This window comes from Mizuhopecten yessoensis, unplaced genomic scaffold (genome assembly GCF_002113885.1).
Source record: "Mizuhopecten yessoensis strain PY_sf001 unplaced genomic scaffold, ASM211388v2 scaffold4387, whole genome shotgun sequence".
Classification (NCBI taxonomy): Eukaryota; Metazoa; Mollusca; class Bivalvia; order Pectinida; family Pectinidae; genus Mizuhopecten; species Mizuhopecten yessoensis.
The window spans coordinates 218,272-233,993 of NW_018405521.1; the positions used below are offsets into that span (position 1 = coordinate 218,272).

General features: G+C 36.8%; 1 protein-coding gene across 2 annotated transcripts in view; it reads left to right on the plus strand.

The window, feature by feature from the left end:
• The window catches only part of LOC110448931 (sodium-dependent proline transporter-like), a 37,880-nt gene extending 22,920 nt beyond the window's left edge, over nucleotides 1-14,960 (plus strand). For both annotated transcript variants that reach the window (XM_021495445.1, XM_021495444.1), the window contains exons 4-16: nucleotides 1,908-2,042; nucleotides 3,822-3,962; nucleotides 5,587-5,743; nucleotides 6,204-6,336; nucleotides 7,248-7,382; nucleotides 7,619-7,722; nucleotides 8,173-8,297; nucleotides 9,352-9,464; nucleotides 11,080-11,208; nucleotides 11,763-11,862; nucleotides 12,602-12,711; nucleotides 12,886-13,062; nucleotides 14,119-14,960. In XM_021495445.1, coding sequence (XP_021351120.1) covers nucleotides 1,908-2,042; nucleotides 3,822-3,962; nucleotides 5,587-5,743; nucleotides 6,204-6,336; nucleotides 7,248-7,382; nucleotides 7,619-7,722; nucleotides 8,173-8,297; nucleotides 9,352-9,464; nucleotides 11,080-11,208; nucleotides 11,763-11,862; nucleotides 12,602-12,711; nucleotides 12,886-13,062; nucleotides 14,119-14,274 — 1,715 coding nt within the window. In that variant the 3' untranslated portion in view covers nucleotides 14,275-14,960. The remainder of the gene's footprint in view (nucleotides 1-1,907; nucleotides 2,043-3,821; nucleotides 3,963-5,586; nucleotides 5,744-6,203; nucleotides 6,337-7,247; nucleotides 7,383-7,618; nucleotides 7,723-8,172; nucleotides 8,298-9,351; nucleotides 9,465-11,079; nucleotides 11,209-11,762; nucleotides 11,863-12,601; nucleotides 12,712-12,885; nucleotides 13,063-14,118) is intronic.
• The last annotated feature ends 762 nt before the right edge of the window (nucleotides 14,961-15,722 follow it).

Here is a 15,722-nt window from a genome sequence, read left to right on the forward strand (position 1 = left end):
GTGTGAATTGAGGTCTTCTGCATTCTATAACACAAGTCAGTGTGAATTGAGGTCTTCTGCATTCTATAACACAAGTCAGTGTGAATTGAGGTCTTCTGCATTCTATAACACAAGTCAGTGTGAATTGAGGTCTTCTGCATTCTATAACACAAGTCAGTGTGAATTGAGGTCTTCTGCATTCTATAACACAAGTCAGTGTGAATTGAGGTCTTCTGCATTCTATAACACAAGTCAGTGTGAATTGAGGTCTTCTGCATTCTATAACACAAGTCAGTGTGAATTGAGGTCTTCTGCATTCTATAACACAAGTCAGTGTGAATTGAGGTCTTCTGCATTCTATAACACAAGTCAGTGTGAATTGAGGTCTTCTGCATTCTATAACACAAGTCAGTGTGAATTGAGGTCTTCTGCATTCTATAACACAAGTCAGTGTGAATTGAGGTCTTCTGCATTCTATAACACAAGTCAGTGTGAATTGAGGTCTTCTGCATTCTATAACACAAGTCAGTGTGAATTGAGGTCTTCTGCATTCTATAACACAAGTCAGTGTGAATTGAGGTCTTCTGCATTCTATAACACAAGTCAGTGTGAATTGAGGTCTTCTGCATTCTATAACACAAGTCAGTGTGAATTGAGGTCTTCTGCATTCTATAACACAAGTCAGTGTGAATTGAGGTCTTCTGCATTCTATAACACAAGTCAGTGTGAATTGAGGTCTTCTGCATTCTATAACACAAGTCAGTGTGAATTGAGGTCTTCTGCATTCTATAACACAAGTCAGTGTGAATTGAGGTCTTCTGCATTCTATAACACAAGTCAGTGTGAATTGAGGTCTTCTGCATTCTATAACACAAGTCAGTGTGAATTGAGGTCTTCTGCATTCTATAACACAAGTCAGTGTGAATTGAGGTCTTCTGCATTCTATAACACAAGTCAGTGTGAATTGAGGTCTTCTGCATTCTATAACACAAGTCAGTGTGAATTGAGGTCTTCTGCATTCTATAACACAAGTCAGTGTGAATTGAGGTCTTCTGCATTCTATAACACAAGTCAGTGTGAATTGAGGTCTTCTGCATTCTATAACACAAGTCAGTGTGAATTGAGGTCTTCTGCATTCTATAACACAAGTCAGTGTGAATTGAGGTCTTCTGCATTCTATAACACAAGTCAGTGTGAATTGAGGTCTTCTGCATTCTATAACACAAGTCGGTGTGAATTGAGGTGTTCTGCATTCTATAACACAAGTCGGTGTGAGTTGAGGTCTTCACATTCTATAACACAAGTCAGTGTGAATTGAGGTCTTCTGCATTCTATAACACAAGTCAGTGTGAATTGAGGTCTTCTGCATTCTATAACACAAGTCAGTGTGAATTGAGGTCTTCTGCATTCTATAACACAAGTCGGTGTGAGTTGAGTAGGGCTGTCATGATCACAATATACAGGAAAAATAGGCATATTGCAGTACACAGGTATATTGTATCGTACCACAATACAGAGATGAAATATTGCAATATTTTTCAAATGCATATTTTCATATATCTGTTTGGGTTTTAACTTTGAAAATTAATACAAATTCTAACAGATATGCCAATAAGCATAAAGCAGGCTTTTAATAGTTCAAATTTTGTAATCGATGGTTGGTTTGACAAAAATCTAAAATCCATGTAATCCATATTTTATATGGTTAAGTTTGATAACATTCAAATGACAACAACATATTATAAAATTGAGCACATCCTTCCTATGGCAATATATTGGGATACGTATAGCAATATATTCATTCTGTATTGCAATATATCGTGATACACTCTTGGCGTATTGTGACACCCCTAGAGTTGAGGTCCGCTGCATCTAAGTTAAATCAACTGTTACAGCTATGATAATTATGTTTATTGATTTACTTTCAGGAGCGTTCCTGTTCCCCTTTATTCTGATGTTATTGTTACTGGGAATTCCCCTGATGTTCATGGAGCTGGCGTTTGGACAGTTTGCTGCCCTGGGACCTGCTGTTATATATGACCGATTCTGTCCTCTCTTTCATGGTAAGTATTAGGTCTGATTACAGCCAGTGAGTCTTGTTCCATCAGTATCAGTTCTGATTACAGCCAGTGAGTCTTGTTCCATCAGTATCAGTTCTGATTACAGCCAGTGAGCAATGTAGTACATGAAGTGTATCAGTTCTGATTACAGCCAGTGAGTAATGTAGTTCACTAATTGTATCAGTTCTGATTACAGCCAGTGAGTCTTGTTCCATCAGTATCAGTTCTGATTACAGCCAGTGAGTCTTGTTCCATCAGTATCAGTTCTGATTGCAGCCAGTGAGTAATGTGGTACACGAAATGCATGGGTTCTGATTACAGCCAGTGATGAATGTAGTACACCAATTGCATGGGTTATGATTACAGCCAGTGAGGTGTGTAGTACATGTATTGCATGGGTTCTGATTACAATCAGTGAGGAATGTAGTACACCAGTTGCATGGGTTCTGATTACAGCCAGTGAGGAGTGTAGTACACCAGTTGCATGGGTTCTGATTACAGCCAGTGAGGAGTGTAGTACATGTATTTCATGGGTTCTGATAACAGCCAGTGAGTCTTGTTCCATCAGTATCAGTTCTGATTACAGCCAGTGAGTAATGTAGTACACAAAATGCATGGGTTCTGATTACAGCCAGTGATGAATGTAGTACACCAATTGCATGGGTTCTGATTACAGCCAGTGAGGAGTGTAGTACACCAGTTGCATGGGTTCTGATTACAGCCAGTGAGGAGTGTAGTACATGTACTGCATGGGTTCTGATTACAGTCAGTGAGGAATGTAGTACACCAGTTACATGGGTTCTGATTACAGCCAGTGAGGAGTGTAGTACATGTATTGCATGGGTTCTGATTACAGCCAGTGAGGAGTGTAGTACATGTATTGCATGGGTTCTGATTACAGTCAGTGAGCGATGTAGTTACACAAAATTTATGGGTTCTGATTACAGCCAGTGATGAATGTAGTACACCAATTGCATGGGTTCTGATTACAGCCAGTGAGCAATGTAGTACATGTATTGCATCGGTTCTGATTACAGCCAGTGAGCGATGTAGTACACGAAATGCATCGGTTTTGATTATAGCCAGTGAGCGATGTAGTACACGAAATATATCTGTTCTGATTACAGCCAGTGAGGCATGCTCAAGACTCTCTGGTTTTCTCCAGCAAACACAAAATGCACATATAAACCTATCTCGGGTCATTGTTTTAAATCTTGTTAATACACAAAAATATCTTTGCCATTCAGCAGAAGAGTCTGAAATGCTGAAAATTTAGAGGGAATAAATGTTCTATTATTGCAATTGATACAAGTGTGGCAGGGTTCAATTGTACATAGGATTAAGGTCCCCTTCTAGCTTCGAGCTAGGGGGAATTTCCCTTTAGCTCAGTTGTAGAGTGTCCGACTAGGAACCTGGAGATCGAGGGTTCGATCCCCGGTGGAAGCACACTGTTCTATTTCCTGTTACAAATGGTGTCCGTGGCCCTCTCTGTAGTGACAGGGAGTTAGAACCTGGGTTGTGGTGTTCGAGGGCGAACACATTTAAAAAGGGACGAGTAGTGTGGCAGGGGTCAATTGTACATAGGATTAAGGTCGCCTTCTAGCTTCGAACTAGGGGGAATTTCCCTTTAGCTCAGTTGTAGAGTGTCCGACTAGGAACCTGGAGATCGAGGGTTCGATCCCCGGTGGAAGCACACTATTCTCTTTCCTGTTACACAAGTATTAGTACTTTGTTGATTATATAGATATATACAGTGAGTAATGTATGTGTTTGCCTTTCCAGGGTTAGGTTATGGTATGATCACAGTGTCAGCACTTGTTGCCGTTTACTACACGGTGATCATAGGCTGGTGTATCCTCTATCTCTGCCTTTCCTTCACCTCCGAGCTGCCCTGGGAAAAGTGTGGAGAATGGGCCTCAGAATGTAAGTACAAATAATAGTATCACACAGAATACCTGTGGGATATAGAACATATGTACAATCCATAATAGACCACAAAATGTTAGTACATTTTACAATGTGCAGCAGAACATATGTACAATTCATAAAATCCACAAAATGTTAGTACCTTATACAATGCGCAGCAGAACATTTGTACAATTCATAATAGACCACAAAATGTCAGTACATTTTACAATGCGCAGCAGAACATATGTACAATTCATAAAATCCACAAAATGTTAGTACATTTTACAATGCGCAGCAGAACATATGTACAATTCATAATAGACCACAAAATGTCAGTACATTTTACAATGCGCAGCAGAACATATGTACAATTCATAATAGACCACAAAATGTCAGTACATTTTACAATGCGCATCAGAACATATGTACAATTTATAATAGACCACAAAATGCCAGTACGTTTTACAATGCGCAGCAGAACATTTGTACAATTCATAATAGACCACAAAATGTTAGTACATTTTACAATGTGCAGCAGAACATAAATACAATTTATAATAGACCACAAAATGTTAGTACATTTTACAATGCGCAGCAGAACATAAGTACAATTCATAATAGACCACAAAATGTTAGTACATTTTACAATGCGCATCAGAACATATGTACAAGTCATAATAGACCACAAAATGTTAGTACATTTTACAATGCGCATCAGAACACATGTACAATCCATAATAGACCACAAAATATTAGTACATTTTACAATGCGCATCAATGGAGGCCCCTGATTAGTTGAAAAGTCAGATAATATTGTGGTCCCAGTTGGGTTAGAACATAGATCTTGTCTGGTTTTGAGGAAATTTCATATAAAGATGTACTAATGCATTCAGTTGTAATGACTTAAATATAAAACCAGGTGAGCGATACAGGTCCAATGGACCTATTGTTTTATTTGGCCTAAGATAGAATAACACTTACAGCTGTTAATGGTTATTTATGAGTTGACTTTCGTGTCAAGAGACATGTTAATGGTTATTTATGAGTAGACTTTCTTGTCACAGCTGTTAATGGTTATTTATGAGTAGACTTCCGTGTCACGGCTGTTAATGGTTATTTAAGAGTAGACTTTCCTGTCACAGCTGTTAATGGTTATTTATGAGTAGACCTCCGTGTCACGAGACATGTTAATGGTTATTTATGAGTAGACTTCCGTGTCACGAGACATGTTAATGGTTATTTAAGAGTAGACTTCCGTGTCACAGCTGTTAATGGTTATTTATGAGTAGACTTCCTTGTCACGAGACATGTTAATGGTTATTTATGAGCAGACTTTCGTGTCCCGGCTGTTAATGGTTATTTTTGAGTAGACTTCCGTGTCACAGCTGTAAATGGTAATGGTTATTTATGAGTAGACTTTCGTGTCACAGCTGTTAATGGTTATTCATAAGTAGACTTCCGTGTCACAGCTGTAAATGGTAATGGTTATTTATGAGTAGACTTCCATGTCAGGAGACATGTTAATGGTTATTTATGAGCAGACTTCCGTGTCACAGCTGTTAATGGTTATTTATGAGTAGACTTTCGTGTCACGAGACATCAGTAACATGTCTAACACCATTTGATTTTGGTTTTGTAGACTGCTATGAATATAAGGAAGCTGATGCCTGTCACTCATTTGACGGCAACATCTTCTACCACGGACAGTGCTACAACACAACAATGGGCGATTTTCACAATATCACCAAGCTTGCTGCTAATCAGACCAGACATGCTCCAGCTCAAGATTTCTTTGAGTAAGATTTGTGTGCATCTGTCCGGTATTGGTAAGGACAGCTCTATTGTCCCTCAAACAAAAATGGAATTCAATTTCAAATTCCCTAGGAGTAAGGCAATTTGACAGGTAAATAGACCAAACTTGCTAGCTGTTCGTTTCCTTAATTGAGGATATATGATTACTTACATTTTCATACAGGTGGACTGTAATTGTTATATTGAAAGCAAACTCTATGGAGACGTAATTCATATGTTGTGTCCCTTACTGACTGGTGTTTTAGTTTATGTCTGATTTCATACATTGATAATTAGTAATTAATTATTTTCAGTAAAAAAATGATTCGGTTAATGTAATATTCTTCTTAATGTCACAGTTTGCTCTGACAAATAACAGTGTTGTGCCATCTATATCATTCACATAAATGTTAAGAAATGTTTATAAAAATGAATTGATATTATTTTCTTTGTTTGCCCCTGTAGACGAGGAGTCCTTAATATGTCTGATGGTATCGAAGACATGGGTAACATCCAATGGAAGATTGCCCTGTGTCTCCTCGCAGCCTGGGCTTTGACATTTGCTGCTCTCAGCAAGGGAGTAAAATCGACAGGAAAGGTGAGTTCTCATTGGTCAACACTAGTATTGCAAATCAATAAGATTGCATTCATGTGACAAAATGCTATTGGTCAAAGCCATATAGTAATAAAAGGTACATTTATGGAAATGCAATTGACATGAAGAATGGTTTTTATGTATACACAAGATCAAAGGCAAGCGAATTGCTGTCTGAAATTTTAGCCTAACATCATCAGATATTGAGCTGTTCAAATCGTCTTCATCCATTTTCCAGAAAGACAGGACAAATATTTCTCAAATTTCCTATCAAGGTTCCTGTTAAGCTTGGTCCTGGTAATGTGATGATAGTGTGGTATACATGTACTATCATTGTGCTGTCATTCTTGGGCAAGGTTGTGTCTCTCAATCCAAAGTACACCGTCAGTGGGGTGGAATTTTTACCAAGTATTGATCTAAAACCTTAAAACATCTCATATTACTCTCTATATCATGATAGGTCAAAACATAGGTAAACGTAACAACGTCTCGAGTCCCTGTGCTTTCTTGTAAATATACTTTGAAAAGACAACATCAAACACAGCAGTGTAAAATTTTGATCAAGCGTTACCACCAGATGTTTAGACTGGTGACATGACTCAGTCAAACAGATAAGGGAAAAAAGATTAAACTTACATAGGACCAATGAAGATCTTATGTTTCTCAAGAGATCTCTTGTAATGCCATTGTTTCTTAGAAATAAATAAATAATATACAACATTTGATATAGCGCCCTATCTAGCTAACATAAGCCACACTAAAGCGCTTTACAGTACACAGATATACAATTTATAAAGATCTATTTAGTATTGATTCTCCAGTAGTTTTTGACACTTTCACAAATCAATTACCAAAAAATTAAAGTTCTTGCAGCAGACTTTACATTAATGTTTGGCTCAATGGTTTTGTTGCAGGTTGTTTATTTCACAGCTCTGTTTCCCTACGTTGTGCTGTGTATCCTGTTTTTCCGAGGAGTCACCCTGCCTGGATCCATGAAAGGAATTTTGTTTTACCTAACACCCAGATTTGATAAGCTTGGAGATGCAAAAGTAAGACACATTCCATCTACCACTTAGCGTCAGTCAAACCATTTAACGTCGGTCAATCCTACTTCATTTGATACTACAGATTATGTTACACTGAAGAAATATTGTCTATTTATAAATCTATTTATCATTTTGAAATTCAATAACAAACAATTTGTATGTCAGAAAAGTTGATTTTAAGAAAACTTATATCCAGGTGTTGTAGCTAGTTTGTTTATGGAGGTTGTCTGTTTGTGCAGGTGTGGTCAGATGCAGCAGCCCAGATTTTCTTTGCCCTCAGCCCTGCCTGGGGTGGTCTCATCACATTGTCCAGTTACAACAAATTCCACAACAATTGTTTCAAGTGAGTTATTAGAATGATATCTGATAAATACTGACTTATCAGTCAGATTTTTAAACTCCGGTAATTCATAATTTGTATTGAAATGTTCATGTCTTTGTATTATAACATGCGAGGTCAGACTTTCTCTTAATATTAAAGAACATATAATCTCCCTTCAACCCTTTTGATCGATCTCAATGCCTTTAAAACTAAAATTAAAATCACTTCGATTTTCCATAGTGTTGCGTTGAACAAAGAAATAATAAAAAAAAAGTGAGTTGCATCTGAAAAAATTGGCGAGGGCGTTTTGGCGATGCTAAATTATAGGAGAAAGTATTTTAATTTCAAGACATTGTAATGTTGCTAATTTTCCAAACTCAATGAAACCAAGCAAATGACTGAAGTTCGTTTTGATGGTGTTGGAAATTTTATAAATTTGTTGACTAAATGTTATTTCTTCTTTCTCTTTAGAGATGCAATGATAGTTTCTGTAGGAAATATTTGTACAAGCATTTTCGCAGGATTTGTCATATTCTCCATCATTGGGTACCTTGCCCAGGAGCTGGACATGCCTGTAGATAAAGTGGTGGACCAAGGTAAGCCATGGGGCCACGGCCTGCTGTTTTAGTTTGGCCTCTCTATGTGAAATTATAACTTTTTTAAATGGCTGATTAATTCTTAAATGTATACTTAACTTCTTGAGTGGTACAATAAGTTACATTATATCGTGTTATAAACAATGGATTATGTAAAGTCAGTAAAAACAATGGTTGTATACAGTCGGTAAAAAGAACAATGGATAATTATGATATGAAGTCAGTATAGACAATGGTTAATATGAAGTCAGTAAGAACAATGGTTAATATAAAGTCAGTAAAGACAATTGTTGATGGCTGTATACAGTCAGTAAAAACAATGGTTAATATAAAGTCAGTAAAGACAATGGTTAATATGAAGTCTGGTTAATATGAAGTCAGTAAGAACAATTGTTGATGGCTGTATACAGTCAGTAAAAACAATGGTTAATATAAAGTCAGTAAAGACAATTGTTAATATGAAGTCTGGTTAATATGAAGTCAGTAAGAACAATGGTTAATATGAAGTCAGTAAGAACAATGGTTGATGGCCGTATACAGTCAGTAAAAACAATGGTTAATATAAAGACAGTATTAAAGAAAAATGGTTAATATGAAGTCAGTTAATATGAAGTCTGTAAGAACAATGGTTTATATGTCATTTGAGAACAATAAGTTGTATAAGTTATGTATAAACAATAGATTATATGAAATCTGTAAGAACAATTATGAGGCCATAGGTTCATGTGAGGCATGTGAGAACAGAGAAGTTACCTGTGATATGTGCTAGAATGTACTTTGATATGATGTAGGAAATATACATCATAGCACTCTACACTGTTAAAACTGTGACAGACCTGAAAAATGAACAATACTAACTGAAACTTGCTCAGTTTAACGTATATCTGACTTACAATGCTAACCACAGAACTCAGTAAGATGGAAATGCTGTTGGAATAAATTGCAAATGATATAAACCTATCATATATCATAGACTTGTATGAAGTCTTTGCATGGGACGATATCTATAGTTCATTACATGTGTCTGACCTTAATATGTATATTGACTTACCAGGTGCGGGTCTGGCATTTATTGTTTACCCAGACGTGGTGACGAGACTACCCATCTCACCTCTATGGTCCATCCTCTTCTTTGTGATGATGATCACACTTGGCATGGGTAGTGAGGTAATGTACATATATATATTTATCATATGAAGACTGTGTTATGCAGCATCATAAAGCCATCACAAATTATGTTTATGTAACATGTGTGATATCACTCTGGAAATGACGTCACAATTGAATAGGAACAATCAATGTGAAGTGGAAGCAATTTTCATTGTTTCAGAGGCGGCCAAGTGTAAAATATTCATTTCAGATCACAATTATACAGTTTACTTTGTATTATACGATAAAAAGATCAGTCATTTGTTTCACTTCATATTAGATTTATGATACTCCTTTTTAATTTTTTAGCTCACCTGCCCATAGGGCAAGTGAGCTTATGTCATGGTACGTTGTCTGGCCGGCGTCGTCTGGCAACTTTTCCTTTAAACGACTTCTTCTGAAGAACTGAAAGGTATAGAATCTTCAAATCTTGCTAGTAGCTTCCTTGGAAAGAGCCTGACAAAGTGTGCGAATGAAAATTACCTTGACCTAGCAACTTTCAAATTTACAGGGGTCAAATTTGTCAAACACTTCAACCTACTTCTTCTGAAGAACTGAAAGGTAAAGAATCTTCAAATTTGGCTGGTAGCTTCCTAAGAAAGAGCACGAAAAAGTTTGCAAACGAAAATGAGCTTGACCTACTTTCAAGGTCACAGGGGTCAAATATGGTAAAAACTTAAAACAACAATATCCTTAGAACCATTTGGACTAGTTATGGTACTTAGGTATGTTATGAAGTCCAGCAGTGCAAAGTTTTTTCTTCATTATAGTAATGAGGTGAAAGGTCAACTTTAAATGCAAGTGGGGTCAAAGGTCAACATGGGATAAAATTTAAAGCTTTAACAAACTTCTTCTCAAGTTCCATAAGGCCCAGTGCCATAATATTTGGCCAATGGGTACCTGGGATGGAATACTCTTCATTAAAATGACCTTGACTTACTTTCAATGTCTCAGGGGTCAAATATGTTAAAACCTTTAAACAACAATATCTTCAGAACCATTTGATCTAGAGTCATGATACTTATGTTATGTAGACCAGCTGTGTGAATCGTTTTCTTTATTGCAGTAATGAGGTCAAAGGTCAACTGTAAATGCTAGCTGGAGTCAAAGGTCAACATGATTTGAAAGCTTTAAAATTGAAATTTCAAATTTCAAACAAAATATCTTAAGAACTGTTTAAGAGATGTTAAAATGTCTTGTGTTTTAGTTCCCAAATTTGGTCTGAAGTTACCTATATGTCTGTTTCATGTAACGAAAGAAACAGGTGAGCGATACAGGCCCTCTGTAAAATATATTGCAAACAATCATGTAAATTTCTCATTCCTAAAGCATTAAAAGTGAAAAAGCATATGGGGGGAAGAAACAACCCCTGTAAAAAGCAAAAAAATCCTCTAAAACATTCCATGACATTATACGGTATGTGCACAGATTCTTCATATAATGAATACTTTAAACGGGTATAATCATCTCATTACTGTTTCTAGTTTTGTACACCTAACCTTTGGGGGGGGGGGGGGACGAGATGTGATAATTACTTTAACTTGAAGGAAGCTATGTCATTGTAAAATTGTTATCCAACAAAAAATCTTTTAGTTAAATCTAACTGACCTGACCTAACCCTTTGTTTTGGTAGTTCGCCCTGTTGGAAACTGTTCTGACTGCTGTTCAGGACACCTACCCACAGCTGAGGAGTAAGAAGACGTGGGTTGTGTTGGTTGTCTGTATCATTGGTTTCCTTTGTGGATTGTCTGTTACCACAAGTGTATGTATTCTACTTCTCTAGGGTGAATTGGCCCGCATTTACAACATGTAGAGTTAGAAGCTACTATTATGTCATAAATAAACTTTTCCAATGTATTAATGTAATTGGCAGTATTACCTGGCTCTTGAATGAAGCACATTGATTGATTGGGTTGGTGTTATGAATCATTAGTTGTGGGTTTTTCTCATCACAACAAACACTGAAAAAGACCTGAAATAGACATGAAACTGTGATGATGTCGGCATTCAAAACATTTCATTACATGCTTTTAACCTATTTTGGATTCAAATTGATTGTGCATAAAATTAAACAATTATTTAAGTTACTTTTTGTCGATAAATGTTTTTTAGATTTATGTATATATATGTACTTCAATGATCAAATTGTGGAATTTGTGTTTGTTTTCAGATACAGATTTAACAACGTGTAAAACAAAAAAGATCATTTGGAGTAAACCTTTTTGGGAAAAAAATTGTAATAACTTTTGTCGAAGAAATTAGAAATATATATGTGATGGTATATTATTATTGAAATTGAGGTGTACTATTTTACAGGGAGGGATGTACCTGCTTCAGTTAATGGATGCCTATGTTTCCAGTTGGATGGTGTTTGTGATGGCTGCACTTGAATGTATAATAGTTGGATGGATATATGGTAAGCACTTTGTTAAAATAGAACCTCTCCATACATGTATGTCAGTGTTAGAGCTGTCACTGTACACTTTACCCCCGATTCATACATGTATGTCAGTGTTAGAGCAGTCACTATACACCTTACCCACGATTCATACATGTATGTCAGTGTTAGAGCTGTCACTGAACACTTGACCCACGATTCATACATGTATGTCAGTGTTAGAGCTGTCACTGTACACTTTACCCATGATTCCATACGTATCTCCCTATTTGTACCACGATTCAATTATTTCGATTCGATACACCTTTATTTTAAAATATAAACAAAATGAGACATATAAGCCGTCGATACACGAGAACCCAAGTGTTTCCACACTTTGATTTGAAGCTAGCAAATTTTCATTCCCTTACCGCGGTCTGCCATTTTGGTATGAATACTTTGTGAAAATTGCATCCTTGCAGCTGATTGGCTGAGGGTTTAGAGATCAGCCAATGAAATTGAACGTCTCACAGACCTTTCAGCTGAAGTGGCATACTCTAATATTCAGATCATGACGTATTGAAAATCCGGAAAAATATATCGATTAAACATAAATAATCCCGGTACAAGTGCATCGCGGTGAATCGTGACGCCTCTAGTCAGTGTGGCATTTCTGTTAGATCTTGAAACATTCAGGACCAAGAAAGGAGAATGTTGCATGACGACCTGTACTGTGTACATATTATTCTTATGTGATTTTGATTATGTTTGATCATAGGTGGGGAAAGATTTATCGAGGATATAGAACTGATGATTGGCAGACAGCAGAGATCATTTCATATCTTCTTTAAAATCTTCTGGCAGTTCCTCTCTCCAATTACACTCCTGGTAAGTTTTATCTCATGTCTGAACCCATCAACAGTAACTCTAAGGATGTGTCCCTAACTTTAGTGGTGGTGTCCATTAATTGATAAGGATAATGGATATGCCTTGTTTTACAAATAATTCCAGCATCATTTTAACCACAGTAATATTATGTATGATTTAATTACTGTTTTTCAGAGTGTTTTGGTCTTTAACCTGATTCAATACAGACCACTGAAATTTGACAAGTATGTGTATCCTGTATGGGCGAATGGACTTGGCTGGTTTCTCTCTCTTTTACCCATGCTTTTCATTGTCTCACTGATGATATACCAACTCAAGAATGTAGCCCCTAGGGAGCTCAGTTTAGGAGAGGTAAGTGTTCATATTCTGTAGTTTACTGGACATGAACAATCATATTCATGCTGACACTGCACACTGTAAATCCAATATAGGAAATTGAATTAATATTAAAAAGATAGCAGTTTGCTGGAGCTCTGTATTTAATAGATACCAGTTGGTTTGAGCTCTGATTGAATTGCTGCCAGAATTCAGTAGAATATTGTTTTTGTTGTTTTTAGTATTCAATGACGCTTTGACACTAACACAAAATAAAACTCGACAAATGTATGCAAACCAGTGTGACGTGTAAGGGAGATAAGTTAAAAAACTTACAGATGTAAAGTTTAAGGGAGTCAACTCTTAACACAATCATGGATGTAATATGTAAGGGACACAACTCCAATACATATATGTAAAGATGACAACTTTTACAGAATAATAAGTGTAATTCATAAGGGAGACATCTCTAACAGGGGGTGCGCTCGATTTAAAGAATTCGAAAACATTCCGAACATTCGGCACGACTCAAATAATAGGCTAGCAATTGTAAACTGTAAGGAAGACAACTTCAACAACGCTAATGGGGTAAGGTGACACAACTCTTACCAGCTAACTGTTGTAAGTTGTAAGGGAGACAACTTCAACAACGCTAATGGGGTAAGGTGACACAACTCTTACCAGCTAACTGTTGTAAGTTGTAAGGGAGACAACTTCAACAACGCTAATGGGGTAAGGTGACACAACTCTTACCAGCTAACTGTTGTAAGTTGTAAGGGAGACAACTTCAACAACGCTAATGGGGTAAGGTGACACAACTCTTACCAGCTAACTGTTGTAAGTTGTAAGGGAGACAACTTCAACAACGCTAATGGGGTAAGGTGACACAACTCTTACCAGTTAACTGTTGTAAGTTGTAAGGGAGACAACTTCAACAACGCTAATGGGGTAATAAGGTGACACAACTCTTACTAGCTAACTGTTGTAAGTTGTAAGGGAGACAATTTGACAATTTGACACACATTAAGTAAGGTAGCATGTAATGGGTAATACTGATACCAAAACTACTAAAACTATGTTTTATGCTTTCAGAAATTCCGGTATTTACTTAAACCATCCAAGGAATGGGGACCTGCCCATAAAGTACCTACATTTAAATTGGAAGACGATGACGAAATTGTTGGTGACAATAATACTATATCAAATCCTAACTTTTCATCATCAAATCCATTTGAAACAAAAATATAAAGTGGCAGGATCAAGATGTTCAGATCAGAGGGTAAGCACTAGCTCGCCCAGTTAAGTACTCCACAAACTCACCACAGTCTAGAACAACTTAGGAGTGTTAGCATAAACTCGCCAAAAGTCTAGTGGAGTTAATCATTTAGCACAAACTCATCATAATCTAGTCCAATTGGGCCATATTAGCACAGACTCATCAAAATGTTAATAGTTTGAATTAAAGAGTTTAAAAAAGAAAAAAACATGGTCAGACAGCTGTATGATTGGAGGTCTTTGAACAGTTTCAAAAAATGTGTTTTTTGAAAATCATCACAAAGTTTATGGTTAATATATTGAAATGGGTTTGTTGTAAGTCAGAGGGGGGAAATGGAAAGTTCATTAGCGGGTTGTAAAGTGAATGATGTTGTCATCACTGATATATTTTTTAGGGTCCAATGGAATCATTGATATTCATTTGTCCTTGATACACAAGACCCTTCAGCTTCCACATTGATCTGAAGCAAAACCAAGACAATACTATCTGGGCTTTCTGTGTAGTCAGTCTCGTAGGCATGAGTTCTGTAGTCCTCTATCAAACCGAGTCACTGGCAACAATTACTACGTTAATGATTGTGTCCAAATGTAATTAAAAATTAATTTGAAGTTCTTATATACCGCTTTATCACAACCTAGTTCGTAGGTCGTCTCAAAGCGGTTCACAAATTATTATCCGTGGTTATAGGGCCTTGGCAACCAGCCAACATCTTTCTCGACCCCCTGGGGAGCATACAGCCGGTTCTGCCATTTCGGTACTTACAGCTAGTATTCAACAATTCTAGCACTGCCCAACCACATTCTCATTTACAGCTGAGTAGACTGGAACAAGCGGAGTAATGTCTCTTGCTCAAAGATATACCACAGTGATGTGCCGTGACTCGAACCCACAACCTTTCGGTTACGAGCCCGGCGTCCTACCACTAGGCTACCGTGCCTCCTGTAAACATGTCTCATCCATAAAAAATGAATTAGTTGGATGAAACATTGGAAGTTTCATACAGTATATTTGTGAAGGTGATTTACATTTGGAGACATCTTGAATAAAATAACTTTCCCTTTAGAAATGGTACAATTGGATTTAAATTTTACATCTGTATGAATGTGTAAAGTATTGTGTCAGCCAAGAGCTAAGTGCAGATTCCTGATCTGAACATCTTGAGATAATTAGGACCTAGTGTGTTAGTGTGGAAGGATGGAATGTTTCAACCAACAGATTGGGAAAAAAATGTCATCTGTTTCAGTATTAGAAAAGCATGTGATGAACGAACTAATGTCTTTGTAAGTTGAAATATTGTTGTTGCGATATTACATACTGCAAGTTCATTTATATTTAAGTGCATATTTGCTTCAAACATGACTTGTGCTAGGGTTTATGGGTGTTATTTATCAACTAATTTGCACATACCACCAGATTGGTA